This window comes from Meles meles, chromosome 2 (genome assembly GCF_922984935.1).
Source record: "Meles meles chromosome 2, mMelMel3.1 paternal haplotype, whole genome shotgun sequence".
Classification (NCBI taxonomy): domain Eukaryota; kingdom Metazoa; phylum Chordata; class Mammalia; order Carnivora; family Mustelidae; genus Meles; species Meles meles.
Genome location: NC_060067.1, coordinates 37,718,563 through 37,743,651, shown reverse-complemented (window position 1 = coordinate 37,743,651; position 25,089 = coordinate 37,718,563). Strand labels below are relative to the sequence as shown.

The following is a 25,089-nucleotide window of genomic DNA, read 5'->3' as shown; positions in this document are numbered from 1 at the left end:
TGGCATGTTTGAAAGCCAGCCAGATGAAACCTGCTCAAGTATTAGAAAATATTTAAAACGTACTCTCGGTATAAACACAATTTTAAATATCTTTGAGTATTCTCTTGCCTGTTGTATTGCTATAAAAAAGTGCTCTGACCTGAATAAAATTAAAAAATAATTAAAGCTGAAGAATATCTTACATTTTTGTCACTCACCATTTGAGGACATTATATTTTCAAGCCAAAAGTGATGCTTTTAAAAACAAAAACTAAAACTATTGGTCTAGACAGCACGTATAGTATTTACACTAATACACACCCTCAAAAATGCTTCTCTTGCTCCTTTCTGGACTTCGGTGGAATTTCTCTCCATACCGTCCTCTGCGTGGATGTATGAACACACACACACACACACACACAGAGCTCTTATCACTTGTCAGAAAAAATTCACGTGAAACTGAACCTACCATCCATTTCAAAGGTTGGAAATTTGTAGTTTGATGCCAGAAACAGAATGGAATGAGTGAATTGACAGTAACTACTTGAAACGATATTTTTATGGAAATCCTCTTTGGCAGTGAAATGAGAAAGATGCTCTTTCTCTCCAAGATAACATTAGTGCCCCCAGGCACCACACCAACACTGACAGGTGGGGGAGGGGGTGGGGGTTGGGGGACTCTCCTGTAACTGGACCCTCCCAGCACCAGGGCCCACAGTGGTCAGAGCTGGACCACTATCTCTGCCTCTGGTTCTCGGCGGGGGTTTCATACACAACATAGCTAAACAAATAAATACATTAAAGTGGGGCTTTCCAGGCTTCCAAGGGAACCACAACCCTCCAGGATCTTTTCAATAAGGAGTCTCGGTTACAAGACATGAAGTAGGAAGTGCCCTCCGAAAACACAGCCGAGGAAGTTTATATCGGAAGTTGGGTGTGCTTGTTTTGTCAAAACAGGCATTTTGTTGTTTTATTTTGTTTTTAGTCACTTTAAACTACTGTCCCTTTTTATTCAATGGACTAAGTAAGAATCGCTTAGTGCAAGTTACAAAAAAATAAAATAAAATACTCTCAGTATCTTCTTGGTGACAGAAGAATGGCACAGTGGCCGCGCGTTAATGTTGATGTCTTAGGTCCAAGGCTCGAAAGTCTGGCATCTGGTTCCATCTGACCCACTGACCTCTCGGGGGGCCAATTTCTTGGGGCTAACCCACACTCTCTGCAAGGACTTTTTACCACTGAAGTTTCATCTTTGTCTTCTGTAACAGTTAAACTGCAAGAGAATCTTCTTGCAACTAGTTGCATAATGAGACCTATGGGTTGGGAGAACAGAGGTGTCTGCGTGCGCGTGTGCGTGCATGTACGCACACACACACACACCAACAGCCCCGAGCATCAGCCCGGATTGCACACCAAGAGTTCCCTGCGAAGAGTGATCATGCTGGAAAAATTACCAATGGTGCCAAGGCCAGAGATGGGGGACTAGGGTGTCTGGTGGTTGGGGAAAACTGAAAAATGGGCTCTTTTCTTCACTGGAAAGATACTAAATTTTCCATCAGACTTTTTAACCCCAAACGTGTTTCCAAGCAAACTGAATTCTGTACCCAGTATAGCGCAAATATTCCCTTTTAGCTTTTATCCCCACATCTGCAGACTCCGCAATAGAAACTGTATAAAAATTTTTAAAAATTCCGAGGGCAACTTCTTATCTTGGAAGTCTTCGGCGTCTTAGAACTCTTCCAATAAAGTCACCCCTGCAAGAGAAAACACAAAGGTAAAGCTTTCCAGAAGGTAAGCATCATATCGCATATTAACCCACGCAGATATTTAAAAACCCAGAGGAACTGTAACCCTTCCTCACCCCATCTCACCGCACCCCACTGTGTTCCTTTCCCATCACACAATTCGTCTAGAATTCAGTCTAAAGAAATGCAAGTACCACAATTTCAAAAGGACCTCATTATCAAGGTTTTATAAACCAAGAAAGAAGAGAATTTGAGAGCCACAGTGGACTAAGGGTATCAGTCCATTTCCGCAGGAGTTTCTAAAGGGACCGACTCGTTGAGCCTGCTCCCGAGTCACATGTCCCTCCGTCCCAGGAACATGTTCTTTAACTCCCCGGCCACCTTCTGCCAAGAACGGAGCAGGAGGGTGAGTGTGCTCAGACACAGTGAAAGTTCTGTGTGTCAGATAACGTGTCTTCCCCAAGCCACACTGGACAGCTAACTCCAGGTCTCCACCGCGTGCACGAGCTCGGCTGGGATCTTGGGGGCCACGAGGAGCGCAGTGACGAGATACCCGATCTCAGGTGTCCGCTCTAACTCAAGGACGGTGCCATGTGTTCCAGTTCTAACAGCCAGCCCCTCTCACCGTCTACATTCTCATGACAGATGAAGCCCCTGGTAAACTTGGAAAACAGCTTTTTATTTTCCAAAGCTGTTTTTGATTGGTGGTGGTGTTTTTTGTTTTTGTTTTTGTTTTTAAACAAATGAGCCATCTAAGGGACAGACCGCTGTGTACCCGTTTATGGTCCTGTTTGGAAGCCGGGGATCACTCAAGACAGGACTCACACCACGTGGGCCGCCCTGCACCAGGTTAAGGAACGAAGCACTTTCCCATCTGTCAACAAGTGCAAAACAAAACCACTTGAAGCCAATTTGCCAAAATAGGAAAAGCAACAAGTCAGCGAGATATCTTGATTGACGTATTACTTTGTAGTTATTTTACAGCTCCTTCTTTAAGATCTAGAGTGTAACAGTATCCGTACTATCCTTTTCTGTCATTCCATCGTTCAGCATGTTCATGATAGGAGAGAGAGAGAGGAAGAAAAAGAAAAAGAGAGAGAGAAAGAGAGATTACCCAAACTAAAAGGTTTGGGTAAAGGATCCTTATCCGCTTCACTGAAAAGGGAGTAAAACACTGTTCCCTAAAATAGCAGGCGTGGAGTTTTTAATTACGAATGGAGACAATGATTCTCTGCTCTGCGTTGCAGCCTAGCACGGCCAAAGCTCAGACTTGTACTGTAGAGCGGACCACAAGCAAGTCTCGGAACAGTTTCATTTGAGAGTTGATGAGTATGAAAGATGCCAGCAGGGGCAAAAGGAAGAAAAGCCAGAGGTGGAGAAATAGAAAAATGGTCCTGAAAGACAAAACAGTAAAAAGAAGAGGAGTGAATTTTCAAAGCCAAACTTCAAACTAGGCCATCATCTGCAAAATAGGTGTTCAACTATTTTTGTATCTCCTCCTTTTATCATCTGCTCCCTTAGACCTAAATTTTTTGGCATCAAGGAAAACAGGAAGGTCAAGGGCGAGGAACGTCAGGCCTAGAATGTAATGTTCCGAAGCTTTTGATCTTGATGAAGTCCCAAAAGTTCATTTTTGCTTTTGTTTCCTTGGCCTTTGGAGACTTATCTTGAAAGAAGTTGCTGTGGCTGATATCGAAGAGGTTACTGCCTATGTTCTCCTCTAGGATTCTGATAGATTCCTGTCTCACATTGAGGTCTTTTATCCATTTCGAGTTTATCTTTGTGAACGGTGTAAGAGAATGGTCGAGTTTCATTCTTCTACATATCGCTGTCCAGTTTTCCCAGCACCATTTATTGAAGAGACTGTCTTTTTTCCATTGAATATTTTTTCCTGTTTTGTCGAAGATTATTTGACCATAGAGTTGAGGGTCCATATCTGGGCTCTCCACTCTGTTCCACTGGTCTATGTGTCTGTTTTTATGCCAGTACCACGCTGTCTTGGTGATCACAGCTTTGTAGTAAAGCTTGAAATCGGGTAACGTGATGCCGCCAGTTTTGTTTTTGTTTTTCAACATTTCCTTAGCAATTCGGGGTCTCTTCTGACTCCATACAAATTTTAGGGTTATTTGCTCCAGCTCTTTGAAAAATATCGGTGGAATTTTGATCAGAATGGCATTAAAAGTATAGATTGCTCTAGGCAGTACAGACATTTTAACAATGTTTATTCTTCCAATCCAAGAGCATGGAACAGTCTTCCATCTTTTTGTGTCTTCTTCAATTTCTTCAAGCTTCTGCACAGCAAAGGAAACAGTCAACAAAACAAAGAGGCAACCCACGGAATGGGAGAAGATATTTGCAAATGACAGTACAGACAAAAGGTTGATATCCAGGATCTACAAAGAACTTCTCAAACTCAACACACACAAAACAGATAATCATATCAAAAAATGGGCAGAAGATATGAATAGACACTTCTCCAACGAAGACATACAAATGGCTATCAGACACATGAAAAAATGTTCATCATCACTAGCCATCAGGGAGATTCAAATTAAAACAACATTGAGATACCACCTAACACCAGTTAGAATGGCCAAAATTAGCAAGACAGGAAACAACGTGTGCTGGAGAGGATGTGGAGAAAGGGGAACCCTCTTACACTGTTGGTGGGAATGCAAGTTAGTGCAGCCACTTTGGAGAACAGTGTGGAGATTCCTGAAGAAATTAAAAATACAGCTTCCCTATGACCCTGCAATTGCACTGCTGGGTATTTACCCCAAAGATACAGATGTAGTGAAAAGAAGGGCCATTTGTACCCCAATGTTTATTGCAGCAATGGCTACGGTCGCCAAACTGTGGAAAGAACCAAGATGCCCTTCAACGGATGAATGGATAAGGAAGATGTGGTCCATATACACAATGGAGTATTATGCCTCCATCAGAAAGGACGAATACCCAACTTTTGTAGCAACATGGACAGGACTGGAAGAAATTATGCTGAGCGAAATAAGTCAAGCAGAGAGAGTCAAGTATCGTATGGTCTCACTTATTTGTGGAGCATAACAAATAACATGGAGGACATGGGGAGATGGAGAGGAGAGGGAGCTGAGGGAAACTGGAAGGGGAGATGAACCATGAGAGACTGTGGACTCTGAAAAACAACCAGAGGGTTATGAAGGGACGGCGGGAGGGGGTGGGGTGGGGTGGGAGGTTGAGGAACCAGGTGGTGGGTAATAGGGAGGGCACGTACTGCATGGAGCACTGGGTGTGATGCCAGAACAATGAACACTATTATGCTGTAAATAAGCAAATAAAAATAAATAAATTAATTTAAAAAAAAATAAAATAAGAAATAAAAAGAATGTAATGTTCCGTCCCAGTTGGAGTTTTTGATCCAACAGAGGAGACCTTCCCCTTTAGAGTTCTTTGCACAGATTTAACCGACTTTAAAGAACGGGCAAGACCGAGGGCTGGGCTAAGGAAGGACCTGGAGCCAGAGGCCTGGATTCTAATCCAGATCCCGTGACTAGCTGTTGAACTCGGGCCCGCCCCGGAGCATTTCCTCAAAGGGGTGCTGGTTTTACAAAAGGGCATCTACAGACAGTGCTTGACATGGGGCCAGCAGTCAGGACGCTCCCAAAGTCGTTACCATCATCCAACAGCCCTAAACCATCACGCTGGCTTCAACAGCTGCCTTCTGCGGCTGATTTAACTGCACTGCGTGCAGTTTGAGGAAGTGAAAAATACAAATACGGCCTTACGTCCTCACCCTTAACACCAGACACTCATCAGAAAACAGAAACTTAACCTTTCTGAAAATCCTATTAAAGCCACCCAGCACTGAGGTGCAGTTCTGGGCTCTCCCTCTTCAAAAACCCCTGCTTATCAGAAGGCAGCACTTTACCAGCAGAGCGGCTATCCATTTCCACGTAAATACCTCTTTTATCAGAATGACGACCTACGGGGAAGACACCACAGACTCCGCGACCTTACGGCTGCGTTCCCAGGTGGAATTCCACACTGTTCAGTTTCTCCTCAGTGCATCCAACAGCTGTGACTATAGCCCTAATGATAAACACATACTTTTAAATGGGGTTTCTTTAACCCACCACATTAATATTAAAAGGTGTCTTCTTTAAGGTCTTAGAGCAATCAGAAACCATGTGTGGGCTGGTATGAACGCAAGGGAGGGCCGACAGCCATGGGTGGATGGGGAGAACACCCTCCACCCACCCCTCATTCTCAGTTCCCCTCACCATGGAATCCACTGTATTGAACAAGTCGGAACCCCGGAACCCCGCCCCCCACGGGGGGAAATTTGGTGACTACGGTCTTACACGTAAAACAAGATTGAGGCAGAGCAATTAAGAACTTCAGAAAAGGTTTATCTGGAAAGAAGGAAGAGGTCACTCTAATTGGAAAGATAAAGCCGTAACACCATGATTAAATTAGGGTTCCATCACTCAGAGAAAGACAATTATTATATGATCTCCCTGATACGAGGAAGTATCAGTACCAGGAAGAGGCAACGTAGGGGGTTTGGGGGGTAGGAAAAGAATAAATGAAACAAGATGGGATCGGGAGGGAGACAAACCATAAGAGACTCTTAATCTCACAAAACAAACTGAGGGTTGCCAAGGGGAGGGGGGTAGGGAGAAGGTGGTGGGGTTATGGACATTGGGGAGGGTATGTGCTATGACGAGTGCTGTGAAGTGTGTAAACCTTGCGATTCACAGACCTGCACCCCTGGGGCTAATAATGTATGTTAATAAAAATTTTAAAAAATAAATAAATAGGGACGCCTGGGTGGCTCAATGGGATAAGCCTCTGCCTTCGGCTCAGGTCATGATCTCAGGGTCCTGAGATCAAGCCCCACATCGGGCTCTCTGCTCAGCAGGGATTTTGCTCCCCCCCCCTCTGCCGACCTCTCTGCCTACTTGTGATCCCTCTCTCTGTTAAATAAAGAAATAAAAAAAATCTTTAAAATAAATAAATAAATTAGGGTTCCACAGAAGCCACAATAGAGTATACTGGTGATGAGGACAGGTATGTGACTTGTTAAAAAGGATTCTCTAGAAAAAACTCCCTGGTCCCTTTAAAATGTAGAAAAATGTTTTTTAAAAAATGAGAAGCCTGAGCAGATTAGCAGACACTGAACACTAAGACCTCCAAGGACAGGGTGTCAAGGAAGGAAAACACTCTCTGGTTAATAACAACAGTAGCTGACATTTACAGAGTGTTCCCACATGCCAGGCACGGCCACGCTTCGCACTCCAGACTCGGGAACGCAATCCTTCCAATGACTCTGGGAGTCAAGGACGAGTCCCATTTTCATAGGAAGAAACTGAGGCTTCCAGGTTTAGTCACTTGCCTGAGGCCATACACTTAGTCACCACGAAGCAGCAAGTCCACAGCCCGCAGTCCGACCCACTCATCCCCAAATTGCACGGGTGCACCAGTCACCACGGAAATGTCCCCAGCATCACCGAGCGTCCCCCACCTGTGCAGTGGCAACAGCAAAAGAGAAATGCAGAAATAGAAACCCTGGCAGGGCCACTCCCTAGGAAAGTGGTCCTTGTGTCTACACAGGAGCAGAGAAATGATGCTGAAAACCCATCTCCTCCAAGGGGCTCAAGTCCTAGGATGCAAAGTGCACCTAGAATGACATGGTACAACATGGAATAGATCCAAGGCTACAGAGTCACACAGCTAGATCAAGAATGTTCTAGAACACATTTAAAGGAACTAGAAAGGGAAAGTTGTTATTAGAACAAGAGTTAAGATCAGGACAAAATAGTCTTACTCAAAGGCCTAGGCAACAAGTATGTGATCTTTCACCAGTAATCTGTGATCCTTTGAGACTCAAACTTCTTAATTAGAGGGTTATCTTCTACCAGGCTCTAACTGAATGCTCTGTGGTCACGTGCGCACAGGTTCTAGCTGCTGAAAACATGGGTGGCATCTTTGCAGACACAGATTAATGGAAAGATGCCAGGAGGTAGCTAGTGTTCACAGTCCTTCAAATCTTGCACTGGTCTAAAACGAGCATTAAATTTTATAAATTGATACTAATGCCTTCCTATTTCAATAGAGGCTCCATGTTTATTAAAAAGCTAATCTAGGCTAATTGATAGACTCATGCTAATCTAACTATCAGTGAAGTCTCTTCAATTCAGTGTTTCTCAGGATGATGGGTAGCATCTTCTTTAGAAGCAACCCAAATGTTATTAAAAATTCCCAATTCTCTGGACTGCACCATGACCTACTAAATCCGAACTGATAGGATTGGAGCCAGGACCAGCTGCTTTCTTACAAGATGCCTTTATGCATCTATAAGGGTTTAAGCCACGAGATAAAACTCAGTCCTGTTTGTCAACTGATAACAATTGCAAGAATTAAAGTCACCTTCAAAGGGCAAAACACAACACCATGAAGTCGGCAGAGGTCAAAAACTACACAAAAGAAATGGAAGAGGAAACAGACATGACAGAAACATTGAAAGACTCAAGTATTAATAAAAACCTCGGCAACTCCATTGGAACAGCAAAATTTTGTAGTTCAGCAATATGAGACTGAAATATTAATTTAAAAAAATCTTCACGTAACCTGAACTACAAAATCTCTGAATTACAGAATTCTTTCCTAACCTCCTTCATAACAGTTTGGAACTAGAGTTCATGTCCTCTGCAGGCGTTTATTTTAAAGCCCAGAGGAGTGAGCTACCATCGTACCTGTTAAGGACTCTCTGAGAGCCAGCTATACACAAACGGTCACCGGAAGGCTTGACGGAAGATGAGAAGACATAGCCTACAATCTCAAAGAGCTTGGAGCTTACAGAGGAAAGTTTTAGCGATCAGATTCAATCCAGAAGGAAATGAGATGTGTCGCGTATCCTTTCTTCAGCAAACCGGGGATACGTTACAACTTGCTTTCTCATCTAATGATACAGAGTAGATACTCTGCATCTGTGTACCAAAGTAGCATCTCTCCTCGGGTGTGTGACAGCGCCCATCTCCCTCCACCCTCTTCGACACTGAGCACTAACTGGGGAGACCATGTGGACCAGCTGGCCTGGGAGGTCTCGGCTTACAGAATTTACTGAATGAATAAATATGAATAACTATTTACAGTGTCCCTTTTACTCTTAGGAGAGCCTCATTTTGAACGGAAGTTACATCATCATGCTAGTGTTAACATTCATCTTTGCCAACAGAAAAGCAAGAAGTGATCTCATTTTAGTTTCTATTTATGTGATTATTAGTAAGTTTGGGCATTCTCCATGTTTCTGGACCACTGCTTCTTTCATGCATTGTAGGGGTTCTGCACCAGATTCCAGTGTGTGTGAGTGTGTGTGTTTGTATGTGTGTGTGTAGGCACAGTTTCTCCTACACCACCAAGTAATGCTTGGACAACCGATGGGTGTCCTACAATTCAACTCAACTCTAATTCTATCCACCTAACGACAGCATCAGATCCCACAAGCAGACTGCCCTCTACTTCAGATGCCGACCACAAGCCCAGATTGCTACCTGTATTTCTGACCAACTGGCTGTAAGCCAGAGGTTCCCCCACCCCACCCTGTGGCTTCCAGATTGGCTCACAGGGTTCAGAAAGCCACTAGATTGCCAGTTTATCGTGAAGGATATTAAAGGATATAAATCAACAGCCAGATGAACAGATACACAGGGCAAGGTCCTGGACAAAAGAGCTTCTATAGAGTTTGGGTCCTGGACACGCACGGGGTCCAGTGGGATGGCATGGGGAAGTGTTCTGGTTCACAAACCTGGAAGTCCTCTCCTTCTGAGTTTTTATGGAAATTTCATTACACAAGCACCGTGCATTAAATCACTGGTCAGTCACTGATGGTTGAACTCAATCTCCAGCCCCTCTCCCCTCTCGGGAGGCAGGGAAAGAGTTCTAACCCTCTAAACCCATGGCTGGCTCCCTGGCAAACCACACCATATTTGAGTTATCTAGGGGCTTTCCAAAGGTCACTTCATTAACATAAAACAAGAGACCTTTATGGTTCTCATCCCTTAAGAAATTTCAGTAGTTTTATTAGCTCTGTACAAGAAATGGGGACAGGGATGCCTGGGTGGCTCAGTGGGTTAAAGCCTCTGCCTTCGGCTCAGGTCATGATCTCAGGGTCCTGGGATGGAGCCCCACATCAGGCTCTCTGCTCAGTGGGGAGCCTGCTTCCTCCTCTCTCTCTCTCTCTGCCTGCCTCTCTGCCTGCTTGTGATCTCTGTCAAATAAATAAATAAAATCTTAAAAAAAAAAAAGAAAGAAAGAAAGAAATGGGGACAACCTACATATTTCTTATTATAAATCATAGTATCACACATTACCATATTATAATCCCTAGTTTGGGAGAGAGTTTAATAATCAAAATTTTAGCTTTTGTTATTGATAGTGAGCAACTTTTTCATGTCTGTAGGTCAATCAATACAGGAAAAATAAAAATGTTTGTCGCTATTTTCCATTCAAAATGGAAATAGCTTTTTTAAGTAACATAGAAAATATATATTCCTACAAATTATATTTTCTTTATTGAATAAAGCCAGTAAGAAATTATGCACTCCTGGGGCACCTGGGTGGCTCAGTCCTTAAGTGCCTGCTTTCGGCTCAAGTCATGGTCCCAGGGTCCTGGGATTGAGCCCTGCACCAGGCTCCCTGCTTAGCAGGAAGCCTGCTTCTCCCTATCCCACTCCCCCTGCTTGTGTTCCCTCTCTTGCTGCGTCTCTCTCTGTCAAAGAAATGAATAAAATCTCTAAAAAGAAAAAAGAAAGAAAATAAATTTCGCACTCCTTTTAGCTTTGAAGGTTCTGACATGAGATCTGAATCCTACTGAAAAGTCTGGAGGTTGCTGTTTCCTAAGTTATTCTACTCACAGTAATTTAAATGTGTTTGTACCTTTAGCCAGCCCTGGGGATAGTGAGATTCAGAGCACTTTACTCCAGTAAAATGTACCTGACATCAAAAGTTACTCTGGGAAAAAGTATCAAAAGTATCTGGAAAAACCACGGTACTCCTGGGAATTATTTAAATGCAATTCAGTGGTTTCCCGTTAGTCTCAGTACATCTCTGATTCCATGTCTACACTAAGCTCCAGAAGGAAGACCTTGGGACTTTGAATAGAACCACCTCTTTCTAATAAGGAAAGCCAAACGAATTAGACACTGGCTTGTGAGCTAGAGGTTCAGCTGATGGGCTTGACGAGCCTATATCTGAGCATCAAAATCAAATGAATAATTCCACAATACCTAGGTCTAATCTGGCCTCTCTGCGCTGCAGGAAAATTATGAAATCTCAAAGACATTACCCCCTCACACTTTAATTTGCTAAATAGGGCTTGGCTGATATATTGCTCATATCCAGCATTTGCCTACTTAGCGTTTCCTAAATGCCAAGGAACAGCATCCCTGTGAGGTGGGTGAGATTATTACCTTCATCCCCACTTTACAGATGGAGAAGCTGAGGCATCAGAGGCGATGACGTCCAAGGTGACACAGTCAACAGGTGACAGACCAGGACTTGTGCACAAGGAGCCTGATTCCAGAACCTACCCTGTGGAGCTACTTTTGCATCCTGGGTCCTGTTCTTCTAGAAAACAGGCCCTGTGACTTACTGAGATGTTTAACGGTAGTAGATTCAAGGCCTCGAGTTACAAATTAAGAATAAAAATCTAGGTGAGAGCTATTGATTCCCTTTTCTTTCCAGTTCCAGGCAAACACACCTTTCATTTTCAGCTTCTGCCACGGTCCCCCGGGGTCTCCAGGAGCCTCCCATGTTGCAGTTTCTCTGGTGAAAAGGACAGAGGTCCCAGCACATGTTTCTTAAGTCCTGTCAAAGGGCAGACAGGCTCCCGAGGAAGAAGAGCTGAGTTAACGGAGGGGTCAGTGGGTCAACTTCCAGTCAGAAACAGGAGGGGCCTCAGAACAGGTGCAGCCCAGGGAAAGGCGTGCGGGGGGAAATGGTTCGCTTCGGGGGCAAGTGACACCAAACCAATGCAAAACCGTCCGGGGCCCCACCCTGAGTCCTGAGAAGACTGACAAACATGTGTCTTGTCTGTACCCACAGCAGGGCCACGGACAAAAACTTTGAAAGAATATCACAGCAGATGACAGCGAAGTAGGTTTTTAGGCCCAAAACCTCTCAGATGATCTCCATCCGTGTTTTGGAGCTACTCCCCATGAGAAACAGGGCACATAACTCTTTAAAAACGTGTCCAGCATTTTCACTCCTTGTGGCTCAACCAGCGGGAGTCCACAGAAGCTATCAGTCATTAACTTCAACAAGAAGCATGGTGTGGACAAGCATCTCTGCCCTCGCGGCAGGACGGGCAAACGAGGGAGCGGTACATACATACAGGTGTTGCATAAGCAAGTATATGCATAGAATAATCTAGAAAGGATACAGAGGATGCCAGTAGCCACGGCTCCCTCCTGAGAAGGAGCTTTCGAGATTGCAGTGAGGGAGACAGGCTGGAGAGAGGGGTGAACACTTTGCTTTTTTAAAGGCTTATTCTTCATCCTGGAGGCTTTTATGCTGCTCAAGTATTTTATTGTATGCCTGTCTTATTTTTCAAATCTTAAAAAAAACAACAACAACAGTAATTCAAGTTCAAACACTTGTCATAACCAATTCACCAGTGACAGTGAGGGGAATGAAGCATCAGGAAGTCCAAGCTCTGGAACGCACCAGCGGCATGACCTTGAACAACATACATAACCTCTGAGGGCCTCCATACTGGGTGAGGAGGCACGGGGAGCAAGGTCTACGTAAGAACTAGAACCCCAGCTCCGAGAAAGCACGGCCCTTGCACATCCATCTTCCATCCCTGTCCCTCAGGCCCGGCACCACACCTTGCCCATCGTAGGGCTTCCATAAAGACTTCTAGAAGATGTACCTGAACGAGCAATCACAGCTCCTCCGAGAGCTCCAAGTGTATGATTGCAATCTGCCTGTAAGAACACAGAGCCGCTCACAAAACTGAACGGAGGCACAGCTCTGACAGCCCAGGGACATCGGCGGGTCCCTGCAGGACACCACAGGAGGCCACGTCTGGTGAAAGCTGATCACGCTGTCACAATAGCCCCTTTGAGTCCCTAGGCTAAGAGATCGAATGAGGACTTTTTTAACTCAGAGAAAGTGAAGCTCCCTCAAACTCCAAAGCCACTGGGCATGTTAGCTCCCAATGGGGATTTCTGCCCATCCGAGCCCGATCAACTGCCTGGCCCTCAGAGCTGGGAAAAAGTCATCCCTCTGAGCCCGACACTGACATGTCGGCTCCTCACTCAGCTTTTCTCCTCATCTGGCCAGGTCCTGGGCAGGTGTTGGCTCCCCTCCGCTTCCACGCTGGAGGTGGGCTCAGAGGGAGCGACCTTCCACAGGAGAACACAGGCGCCAACCCAAGCAGCGCTCTTCCCTGCTCAGCAATGGCAAATCAAGGCAGGTGTCCTGCCTCTGCCTATTCAAAGCTCAGTTTCTTCTGATCGGTTTCTCTGCCATTGCTCTATGAGAAGAGTACAGCGGATACTGGCGTTCCCATCAACCCAAGATAACCTGCTTTCTAAAAAATGTGTATTTTGCCCTGAAAAAGAAAAAAATACAAGCTATGGAGAAAAATATTAGCCACGGGGCAGTGCCATCAGTTCCTCACCATCCTCTCCTTCCCTGGAGAGTTAACCGAAGAACCACAATGCAAAGCCATGCGAATGCTGCAGCCCAACTGCAGGGGAGCCCCCCCCCCTGCCCAGGGACCCTCCACTACCCCTGATCATGGAGGTCAAAACAGAGGAGGAAAGGAAGGCGCCAAAGGTCAGGGAAGCTGACCTTGTGACTGGTCATGACACTCAGGAGGAGGGAGCGTGAGCCAGGAAAGAGTCTTGGCAGAAAGAGGACTTTGATCCCAGGACAGAGCGCCAGCCGAGCAATTTAGTGCAAAAAACCCAGTCCACAGTCCTTCTTAACTTCACCGGCGCTCTGATCTGCGCAGCACACAGAACGCAAGCCTGCACACCTTCCCGCGGACTTGTCGCTCTTCCATCTCCAGTAGGAGGCGATATAGGTGTGGACGGCGAAGTCCTCTTAGCACAGGCCAGACAATGGCCCGAATCGCTAAGGGACCCGCCGGATATGGATTGTTAACATGTCAAGAGAATCCAAAGCTCTAATATTCTTAAGAAATAAAAAGGGAGTCACAGAACCTCAAGCTGATGTTTGAGGAATGGGCTAATATGTGACTAGGACCACTGAGAATGGGATGAAAATTCTTGATAATAGTGCATAGTTAGTAAATACTAAGTCTGTACCAGGGACAGATTTAAGAATAACATATCCGTGTTACCTCCCTGAAGTCCAGCAACAACCCCACTGTAAAGGCCCTCAGGTGTGGAGGGGTCGGGTGATTTGCCTAAAACCACTGGCGTGAGTGATACAATTACAAGGAAACCTAAACAGTTTAAAACTCAGTTTTAATCACTATAATAAATTACTAAAATAAGAATTAAGAGAATCGGGACACCTGGGTGGCTCAGTGGGTTAAAGCCTCTGCCTTTGGCTCAGGTCATGATTCCAGGCTCCCAGGATCAAGTCCTGCATCAGGCTCCTTGCTCAGCAGGGAGCCTGCTTCTCCCTCTGCCCACTGCTCCCCCTGCTTGCATTCTCTCTCTCTCTCTGACAACTAAGTAAATAAAATCTTTAAGAAAAAAAAAAAAAAAGAATTAACAGAATAACTTCAGGAATAAAACTGTATAAGACAAAAAGCCATGTCTAATATTATTAATTTTTGTTTTGACGTAAAAAATACTGTTATGTACACTTCCCAAATCAATGTTTCCATGAGATCCTATCAGAAGATGAAAAAAAGAGCACATACTTCAGAAATGTGTGATATCAAATGCTTACCACAGCTTCATTTTGAAAAAGTGAAAGACAAATGATCATGAAGACAAGGCAGTGGCATTTGGAGGCTGAAAGCAATTTGATTTATTTAACTTCAAAGAACAAAAGCTTATTCTTCTAAGAAATCAAAACACATTTTCTGTGGGAAAAAAAAAAAGAGAGAGACCATTTTAACTGCACTGCCAAAATAAATCAGGCAGGGAGCAAGTTAGATCTAACTACAAAAAAGAAGACAGGCCAACGGAACAGGGGGAAAAGAATAAGGGGAAGAAAAATGCCAAACAACAGATTCTGTTTTTTAAAAAGAGAAGGAAAGAGAGAGAAAGAGAAATCCTAAGACTAGTTTCCAGTATCAATCTCTAATTTGAAAAAAAAAAAAGAAAGAAGCCAAACCAATGAGTAGATATGATTTTGCATGTCACTATTTAGATCAATTCTACACTAAAAATCCAAACATAAAAGCATTTTTCGGGAAAAATACATAACTCTAAGAACCATCTTAGACTACATGAAAGACATATAACACTCTTGTCTTACTTCATTCGCTATAGTCTAGGGCATATCTTCCAATTCAGTCCAGAACCAGAGACGTGGGGGCCCAGAGGGAAGAATGTCAGGATTTCTCTAGTTGGAAAATCAAGGCCTGTTAAACACTCCAAACACTCTTTTGGCGGGGCGTGGGGGAGAATGTCAAGACATCTAACAGGAAAAATTTTGATGAATAAGTTTTCTAAATGCCCATGGATATTTCTTTCCCTTCTTTTTCAGAGTCTGTGCTCTGTTGCAGTCATCAGACATGGCCACTCCGCAGGTCTCAAGCCCAGCAGGCTCTGACCACGGGATCTTCTTTCCCCAGACCCAGGTGAGTGGTCAAGTCTGTGACTCCAGAAGCCAGGCTGGCTGAGATGGGCTCTGAACTCTTCCCTTCCTTCCTCTTGCCTCTTGCCACTTTGAACACCCATGTCGCTTAAACTCCCTGTGCTTACCCCCTCCATTTGCAAAATGGGCTACGAACTAATCCCTACCCACTGCTGTTAAATCAATACGTGGAATGCGACTTTCAAAGCATGCCAGGTATACAGTAAACCCTCAAGACACAGCAGGCATTATAATTCAATTACTCTACGGCCCCGGGAGCATTCGCGATAGCATTCTCTCCACTTCTGAGTTTGTTTGAAAATTTCCATGAAAAAATGTTCATTTTTAATTTCAAAATTAATCACCATCGAAGGCTCGGAAAACACATCCCCTTTTAAGGTCATTCACGAGCTCGCTGTGGACTTTGGAGGGCACGACACAATGCGGTTACCCTCTACTGAGAGCCAGCTGCACGCCGACACTCTGCTGGCACCTGCCTTCCATCAGTGAGCTTAATACCCTTGTGCCACATTCAAGGACACTGGGTGGAAGTGGGTTTAACCGGGTAAAGGGCAATTTCGAAGTGGTGAAGCTAGCACGTGAGACCACGTCTTCTAGTCAAATGCAACGTTCTCACAAAATCCTAGTGGATGACTTGAGTGCTTTGCGGAGAACATCAAATTGTAAATCTGATGTAGTCAGGATTTCAGATGATTGAATCCAGTTCTTAGAGTCAGATACAGAAGAATTTGGACCAAGAAACCCAGCTGAGCAATCCTACTGCTTTCAACCTTCTCAAATCTCAAGTGCTTCTCCCTCTGCGCAGTAGAGGCCCAAACCTGGAGGGCCGAGACTGACAGAGGATCGCCCTGCACGTCCTGCCTGAGGGACAGTACCGTCTTTGTACACGTGGTCTGCTCCAACGTCCGACACAAGGCTGGGCTGCTGATTTGGAGGCAGACTGTCATCGCAGCCCATAGCTCTCCCTGCCGCTGAGCTGGCTGGGCCTTCTATCCGTACACCTGGGAAGCCAAGAGCTTCTCTTCTCAGCCTTGAGGGCCTCATGACTTTAACCAGATTGCTCCTCTTATTTACCAAAGTCACTCCAGATTAGAATCTGGAATCCCTAACGTAGCATCTACTCTGTTCCATAAAACCTTCTGCCATGATGGACATGTCCTGGATCTGCGCTGTCCAATATGGCGGGCCCTAGCCAACTCTGGCTACTGAACATGTGAAAAGGGACTAGAACACCTGCAGACCTAAATTTTTAATGTTAATTAATTTAGGCTTAAGGAGGCATGGGTGACTAGTGGCTACCATATTAGACTACAAACTTCTGGATCACTGGTGGAAACGCACTCCATTCGTGGGTCTACGGCTGCCTCGTCCCGAGCTTCCTGGGATGGAAGAAGAGTACAGCTGGTCTGTAGTCAGAGACCTGGGCTCAAATCAGCTCCTCTTTCTAGCTAAGGGACCCTTAACATGTAACTTATCCTTTCCCTTCATTTGTGCTCTCATCTGTAGAACTGGGATAATAGTGTCCATCCCATTGAGAGACGCTGATGATGGTAACATGTGAGATTTGTACAGGACAACGCCCAGAAGACTAGAACACTGAATTGACATCAGTTGCTTTTATTATTACCTTCATCCTCCTCTTCCTTTTCCTAAATCTCTCTCGGTTCCCCTCCCAGGGCACCAGTAACTGGCTAAGAAATCAGAGACAGACTTTTCTGCTCTGTTTCTCTTCTTTAAGGAAAGCCCCTAGCTGGCTCCTCGATGCAGGGGAAGGGGCCCGATCTTCCCAGACGCAAGACTGCGAGCAGTAACACTGGAAGCTCAGAACCCCTTGTCTTGCAGAATTCAGGAGTACAAGTCTTCCAGAACATCCTCAACCCGACTGAGCCTGGGCGGATCATCAGAGACGCTTCCTTGAAAGCCATTCCTCTCCGACTCCGCCGCCCCGGCCACCCCTCGCTTGACTCCCGGCTCAGCTTCAACTTTGCCTCTTTCGGGCACCTTCGAGACTCAGCTGGCCCCATCTTCCCACACCCCTCCTTCCCCGCTTTTGCAACTGTGACCTCTTCTGCCTTCCTGTTCAGGCTCTGACCATGCCCCTGGAGCTTTCAGAGCCTAATCCCTCCCAAGGCCTCACCCTCACCCTCTGATACCTAATAAGAAACATGAAAGGGGTGAATGTTCCTCAAGCCAAAACAGAAAGAAAAGAGCAAGATGAAAGCTAAGCCAATATCAAATTATCACAAGCCTTTTTTCTTTTGCAAGCACTCTCTTCCAAAATGAAAACTGCCCCACCGAGAAGCATTCGCTTGTGCTTTTTAAAATCACTTCAAAATATTTGGTTGGAAGAGTAACAGTCCTAGGAGAGCGATTTTAGAACTGTGGCACATCAAAGAAAACTGGTTTCCAACTCAATTAAAGTTAAAAAAGCCTTGGTTTGCATGCTCCGGCCTTTTTCAGATCACAGGTTTCCCAGAAATGACGACAAGATTATATTTCATTTGGCCTGCACGGTTTTGTAAAGCATATTTCTTGAGCTGCCAACATTTAAAAACCTGTGGCGATTCCACATTTCCGAAGTCTAGATTTCCACTTATTTTGCATAAGGTCTACCAACGCTTAAGAGCCTTCTGCCTTGTGGTAACGCAAGCCCGATGGGCAGGCTGGGGTTTCTAGTTTGCCACAATCCCCACCATGCCACTTGTGTCTTAAGCAGCCCTCTCTCCTCATCACCATGCCGGCCAGGCCCCTGGAGGTACCCAAGTTTGTGGCCTCTTTACCAGAAGCCCTGGACAGACGAGGAATCGCCTTCAATTCCCCACAGCCCCACCAGCTCTCGCTTCCCTGCCCAGTCATTCCTACACGCCCACCCACCCAAGGAGGCTCTCAGCACCTTCTCTCCACCGTGCCCACCCCACCCCCCGTGTCACCCAAACTGCGACTCACCTGCTACTCCGTGTCACTTTGGTCTCTCTTCACAGGGGTCACAGGCACCTCCCCGTTGACGCTGTCGGCCCCGCTAACGGACATCAAGCTTCTCCGCTCCTTCTGATTTGACTTGTGTTCCACTTTCGTCACTCTAAACCTGAGGAGTGAGGAGCAGGTGTGATGGGTTTTGCTTTCCCAGGAAACAAGACTCAAGAGTGAGTCAGAAGTCTAGAGGGTCCCAAACAAATTCCCCCAAAAGGTGGGACATCGATGAAAAATGCCTCATTCAATAAGGGGGCGGGTGGGGGGCATTCCTTCCCACAAATGCCCCTGTCCGCTGCCAAACCTTCCAGCTGACTTTCCCTCAACACATCACACACTCTGCTGGATACTTTCTAGAGCATAAAAAATGCATTAGAAAGCAGGGGGACTCAAATTTTCAACAGCCTCGGGATTGTGGTTCCCAACAAGGACATGGGTTGACCATCGGTTGTTTTAACCACAAAGGGTGGGCTAAAGGCACAACTGGCTTGTAGTTAGACTGATGCTACCAGAAGGTTCACTCGACAGCTGCCTTATTCGAGTGCACCCCTCAGACGGTCTTATCTCTGCAGACACACGGCCAGAGGGGCCCCAGTGTCCTTTATCAGCATCGGTTGGCGGTACGGTTTCTCTGTGTGTTTGGCTTTCGACTATATTTTTAAGAAAATGTGGGCTAATTTTCATTAAGGATTTAGGAAAAAGTTCAGGAAGTTAAGGAAGGGATTTTCATGAAGAATTCAAAGAGAAATTAAGGAAATTGACTCAGTTCACTGAAGTCTTTCATAATAGCTTCTCTCAAGTTCTGGTCTAAAATTCCCTTAAAACTATGTAAAGGAAAATACATTCTCTTTCTTTGTCGTCCAAATGAGCTCACCAACCGCAAGGAGGAGGGAGACTCTGAGGAAGAAAAAGAAGGATCAGGGGAGCCGGTCGGTCATAAGCAAACGCTCAGCAGTGTTCTACATCCAAAAAAGAGAACTGCATCTGGGCATTGACAAGAGCCACGCTGAATCTCAGCTGAAAATTTCAGCAGATTTTTTTTCTAAAGCAAACAAAATACGCTTTGTCTAAACAAGCCCCAGGTTCTCATTACATGCTGCATTCACAAATTCCCATGACTCTGCCTCTTAATAAAACAGTGTGGTCATGAGTTGTAGGCTTTTGCTCTAAGTGGGAAACAGCCCTGCACTCTCCTCCTTGTTGCTTGTGCAACAGAGGCTAAAACTCGACCGGATCAAAATCACAATAATAAGAGTAGCCAACAGCGGAGGGCACAGCGAGTGCCAGAAACTGGCCTAAGACCTTCCCGTGAGCCAACTGACTTAATCTTCCCAGCAACCCAGTGAGGTGAGTGTTACGTCCTCCTCGTGTTATAGAGGGGGAAACTGAGACACAGAACTACGCGAGCGAGTTCGGAAGCAGTCAAGCCAGCATGTGAAGGAGGGAGATGCGATGAGTTCAAACCACTCTCCCCAGAGCATGTCTGTAGAGAAAGAAGAGCCACCCTGCTCCCGGTGCCCAGCTCCAGCACACGCACTTGTAACCACGACCTCCCGCTGCCTTCCCAAACGTTGCCTTTGCCAGCTGGTTCCTGTCTGGGACTCCGGATGGCTGTCGCGGACCCTGCAGAAGACCCCCTGCCCCAATGTTCTCCACGCCGTCCAACGGATTCACCCCTGGAAGTGCAAGCGCTCCACACCACAGAGAGGCCCCAAGGCCATGGTGGCCGAGGACCGGGGGCAGGTGCACAGGACACAGGTAACGTGACCGAAGAGAAAGCAGTCGCAGGAATCCACATGGGCAAGAGAGGTCCACGTGGGCAAGTGAGGCCCAGACAGCAGCCTGGGCGCGAAGATGAAATGTGCCCCTTCCAGGCCTCTCCCATCAAAGCTCGTGGGAACAGTCTTCCTTGTTCCTTCTCCTTCTGCCGGCAGATGCGGCAGCGCCACAAGATGGAGAGTGCCCGGGCAGCTACTCCAAGAGCCACCCGCTGGCGTGTGGGTCCGCACAAGGCAATACAAACTTCTGTGTGAGGTTTGGGCTTTATCTGTTAGAACCAGGGCGCCGGCGAGCATCGCAGATCAACCTGACCGGACGAACAGACCCCCAGAGAGCGGGGACCACGTTATTTCTGGGTGCGTCTCTGAGCCGTTTCCAGGACGGCTTCATCAGCTCTTAGTCCAAAGACTGAGAAAAGAAGACTGCCCTGACCAAGCGGGGGGGCTGTCATCAAATCCCTTAAGAGACGGAGCAGACAAAAAGGCCCAGGACAGAAGAATTTGGTTTTCTCTTTATCTGCCCTTGAACGTCGGCCTCCAGGTTCTCGGGCCTTCAGAATGGGGCTGGTGACACCGGCGACCTTCCTGGGTCCCCAGCTTGCAGACAGCCGTTTGTGGGGACCTCTGGCCTCCATAATCATGCAAGCCAAATTCTATAATAAATCTCCTCGTATACATACCTATGTACATCTATTAGCTCTGTTTCCCAGAGAACACTAATACCGCGTTATTAATTTTTTCTTTACCTTAATTAATACGCCTGACGTATGTTCTAGCATAGCCGCCTCTCGGGGTTCTGCTGCTGAGAAAATGTAGAACTCGGAGCAGAAGACACGGAAAAAGCCCAGAGCTATAACCCGAGCCAGACTTAGAACATCATATTCTATATTTAACAGGGACACACAAATCCACACAGCCCAGCAAGCATGTCGCACAAACCCAAAGCCTCCGCAGGGATCTTACCTGCCAACGGAGAGGACCGTGACCTCTCCTTGACGCCTCGCGTGGCCCTGTTTGGACTTGTTGGTGGGTCTTATGAAGTGCCACCGTTTGTGCCTACACCGCTGACACACGTCCCTCTCGACGGCCCCGCCCACCGTGTGCAGATGGTGGCCGCAGATGTGCTTCCCCGGGGTGCCTCCTGGTGACAAGGGCCCGGGGCTCACAGGCGGGCTCCCAGGAGTGCTGGGAGTCACGGGGCTAAGGTGGAGAGAAAGGAAAAGGTAGAACTGGTTACTTAAAAAAAGGACTAGTTGAGGGGCGCCTGGGTGGCTCAGTGGGTTAAGCCTCTGCCTTCGGCTCAGGTCATGATCCCAGGGTCCTGGGATCGAGTCCCGCATCGGGCTCTCTGCTCGGCAGGGAGCCTGCTTCCTCCTCTCTCTCTCTGCCTGCCTCTCTGCCTACTTGTAATCTCTGTCTGGCAAATAAATAAATAAAATCTTTAAAAAAAAAAAAAGAAAAGAAAAGGACTAGTTGAGGCAAGCTCTCCCCCGCAGCCCAGCATCTGCCGGGGTCTCTAAACAAACAGATCCCATGAACATATGTGCCTTGAAGAAGAGAAAACACGTAAATTCCACTCGAACGATCAAACGACTTAAACTAGGAGATTTGATCCAGGCTGACTACTGCATCAAAGGAAGGAAGATTTTAGGACAAGATCTCAAAAGCGACACTCCAGAGATGTTGATGGTGTTGACAACAGTAACAAAAACAGCTAACACTCATATTCCGAGCATTTCATACATGTTAATTCTGCTCAGGTTTTCAAAACCCATGAGGTTGGTATTACGAATTTCCTCATTTTAAAAATGAGAAGTTAACGTAACTCGCCTAAGGTCACACAGCTAGTAAGTGATGGATCTGAGATCCAAATCGGGAAAGCCTAATTCTAAAACCATGATCTTAACCACCATGCCACAGTGCCTCAGAAAACGAGAGAGACTGCATTCTTTGACAGCCTGGAAAAAAATCCAGCCAGACCATCTAAAATATAAAAAGCAGACGTATATAGGTCAGATGTTGGCCACTTTCGAAAAGCATACCAACACTCCGGTCCACTAGAAAAGGAGGCTTTAAAACAGGACAGGGCCGGCCTGACCAGGAATCAGCCCTCTGACGTGGTACAGGTGGGTGGAGAGGTGGGGCGGCATGTCCCCGCCAAGCCCTGAGCCCTGAGCCCTGAGCCCAGGCCAACAGCCCCGGAGGCACATGCAAGTCTCATGACAGCATCAAGCAGACTTTCTGCTCCCGGAAACCGGCCCACTTGCACTTTTAAAAAGCAGTGTGCATGGTAGAGGAGACAGTCTCAAACATCAGAGACAGCCAGAAGTTTTCTGGTGTTCTTTAGGGATGCTCTTTAGATCACTAAAATAAAAACACACAGCAGCAGCTTCCTGAGACCAAAAAAATGTGAAATTAACACCACGCTGCGGGAAGCTGAAGTCACAAGTTTTACAACATCCATTCGACAAACATTTCTCAAGTCCATAAAACCCAATGACAGGCACTGTCCATCGCCCCAAAATAACTGAGGCCAACAGGCCTGGAGATGACGTGGTCCAAATGCCAAGGACGCATCTGCGGTCAGGGCTGGAATGTGAGAGAAAGCCCAGCTCACGTGTCCCTCTGAACCACGCCACCAGAGCTTCCTAGCCTGACCCACCTGCATTCGGAGGGACATCGACAAAGGGCACACCTAACACGCCGGTATGACACACTATAGATTATCTATGATGTGCCTGGTGCACCACCCGCAGAGTAAACAGGGAAAGGTCCAAACTCCTCGCCCTGTCCCTTGGAACAACTTGCCTTCCTGGCCCATCCTGCTACTGTCCACTGTGTTCTCTGGCAGCCCCAAGCCGAACTCTCTGCCCCACACTTTTACACTCCAGTGTTTGTGCCCTGGGCTTTCTCCGCCTCCAAGCAGTCTCTGCCTGTTATGTGTCTGGCTCAGATGGCACTTTGGTGAACCTTCACAGACTTCCCTCTGGCCCCACGGAGCCCCGGGAGCACCTAGTGTTTGCTGCTCCTGCAGCATGGCCATGCTCGCCATCATCAGGCCATGTTCCCCATCATCAGGTCGTGCTCCCCATCATAAGGCCATGCTCCCCATCATCATAAGGCTTCATGCCCAAGGTTCCTTTTCCCTCCAGCCTAAGCCCTCCAGACTCTAAGATCTGTGAAAGCACAGCTCCAGCACTGTGCCCAGCACTGAGCAGGCATTGAATAAATGCTCCTTGCTGAAGAAATTTAAAAAAACAAAAACAAAAAAAAAACTCTCTAGAAATACAGTTCTCTGTAATTCATTAGGAGGGACTATAATCTCAACAGCCCAACCAGCCTGATTTTCACTTCATCATCATGGTTTATGGAGGTCTTTCAATGCCCCAGGCCCCTTGTGTTCCTTATAATAACCCAAACAAGTGAATACAACGGTTATCTCCATGTGTAAATGATGCAACTTGAGTCCAGGGTAGTGAGTTAACTGCCCACACACAGTGGCCAATACATGGCGGAGGGGAGACTCCACCAAGGTTCCCAACTCCAAGTCCAAGTCCAACTTCTTTATTGTTTCTCCAACGCCGCAATCCTCAGTCAGGGCTGAATTCGCCCCAGGGGACCACTGACAATGTTCAGGGACATTCTAGGTCGTCACACAGAGTGGGGAAAGAGTACACCAGCATCTAGTGAGCGGGGCCCAGGAACGCTGATAAACATCCCACAGTGTACAGGACAGTTGCCCACAGCTAAGAATTATCTGACCCAAATGTCAACCAGGCCAAAGCTGGGAAACCTGCTCCAGCAGGTAACTGCAAAAAGAAAGAAAGAAAGAAAAGTGCCACTAAAGAGGGGGGAGATGCGCTCACCTTTCAGGGTCTCCCAGGCTGTTATCTGCTACCATTGCCTTTAAAACATCAACGTTTGCTAAGGGGGAAAAAAAAAAAAGAAAGTAAAGAATTATAAAATGGAATGAATCACATGAGCAATCACAGAATTATCACATCAGAAAAGCTGTTGAAGCCGTTGGAAGAAAAATAAAGAGAAGAAAAGCTGTTGGGGAAAGATCTGAGGTCCTGCAGTTCACAGGGCCCTGGCGTCCCGGAGAAGGGACGTTTTTCCCAAGGGAACCCCTAGAAATGGCACCATCTGCGGATAACTTTCACCACGCAGGAATTCGATGTGAGTGACAGAGAATCTACAGATAGGAAAGCGCATCTACCATAGGGCCGAGCTTCCTACACATCATTCCAACAGATGCAGAAAACTACTCTTCTTCCCCCTCTGAAATGAAAGGGAAATTTACATGGTGCTATGCCCCTGTACTCAGCTCACTTGGCTAAACGAATCGTGAGACATAGGTCTTAAGAGACCTGTATTCTAATACCTTGCATGAGCCCAGCTGATTAGCCTTAACCTCTGCATACCCACGTACCATCAAGTCTACCCCACACAGAATCAGAGATGTGAGAGAGTTGATTTTCCAGGTAGGCCATTAGCTTAGCTCATCTGCAGGACCATACAAGACCTTAGCTCTGGCCAGATACCTTACATTTCCAAGAGTTGGTCACACATAGACGTTACCCAACATGAACTGAATTAATTAGACTTCCACTGTTAATTTTTTAAAAATCCAATATTTTAGGTTGGGGGTAGGCTGTCAACCAAAGCAAACTGAATCCAAGCTTCTTGGGTCCCCACCCCACGCTCCAACCCCACAGACACGCATGTTCTTTCTGCCTCTGACAGGCTGGTCAGACTCTCAAGGAAAAAGACTGCATGAGGGTTCCAGCTCCTCTTGGAGCTCATTTAATTGGCAAAGCCAAGTGCTATTA

The 25,089-nt window shown here is 46.4% G+C and overlaps 1 protein-coding gene across 1 annotated transcript in view; it reads right to left on the bottom strand.

The window, feature by feature from the left end:
- Positions 1–246: 246 nt before the first annotated feature.
- RELL1 (RELT like 1) overlaps positions 247–25,089 on the bottom strand; it is a 64,246-nt gene continuing 39,403 nt past the window's right edge. Inside the window, exons 4-7 of the mRNA XM_045998290.1 lie at positions 24,124–24,181; positions 21,221–21,457; positions 18,456–18,594; positions 247–1,733 (exon numbers count right to left, since the gene is read on the bottom strand). Coding sequence (XP_045854246.1) covers positions 18,459–18,594; positions 21,221–21,457; positions 24,124–24,181 — 431 coding nt within the window. The 3' untranslated portion in view covers positions 247–1,733; positions 18,456–18,458. The remainder of the gene's footprint in view (positions 1,734–18,455; positions 18,595–21,220; positions 21,458–24,123; positions 24,182–25,089) is intronic.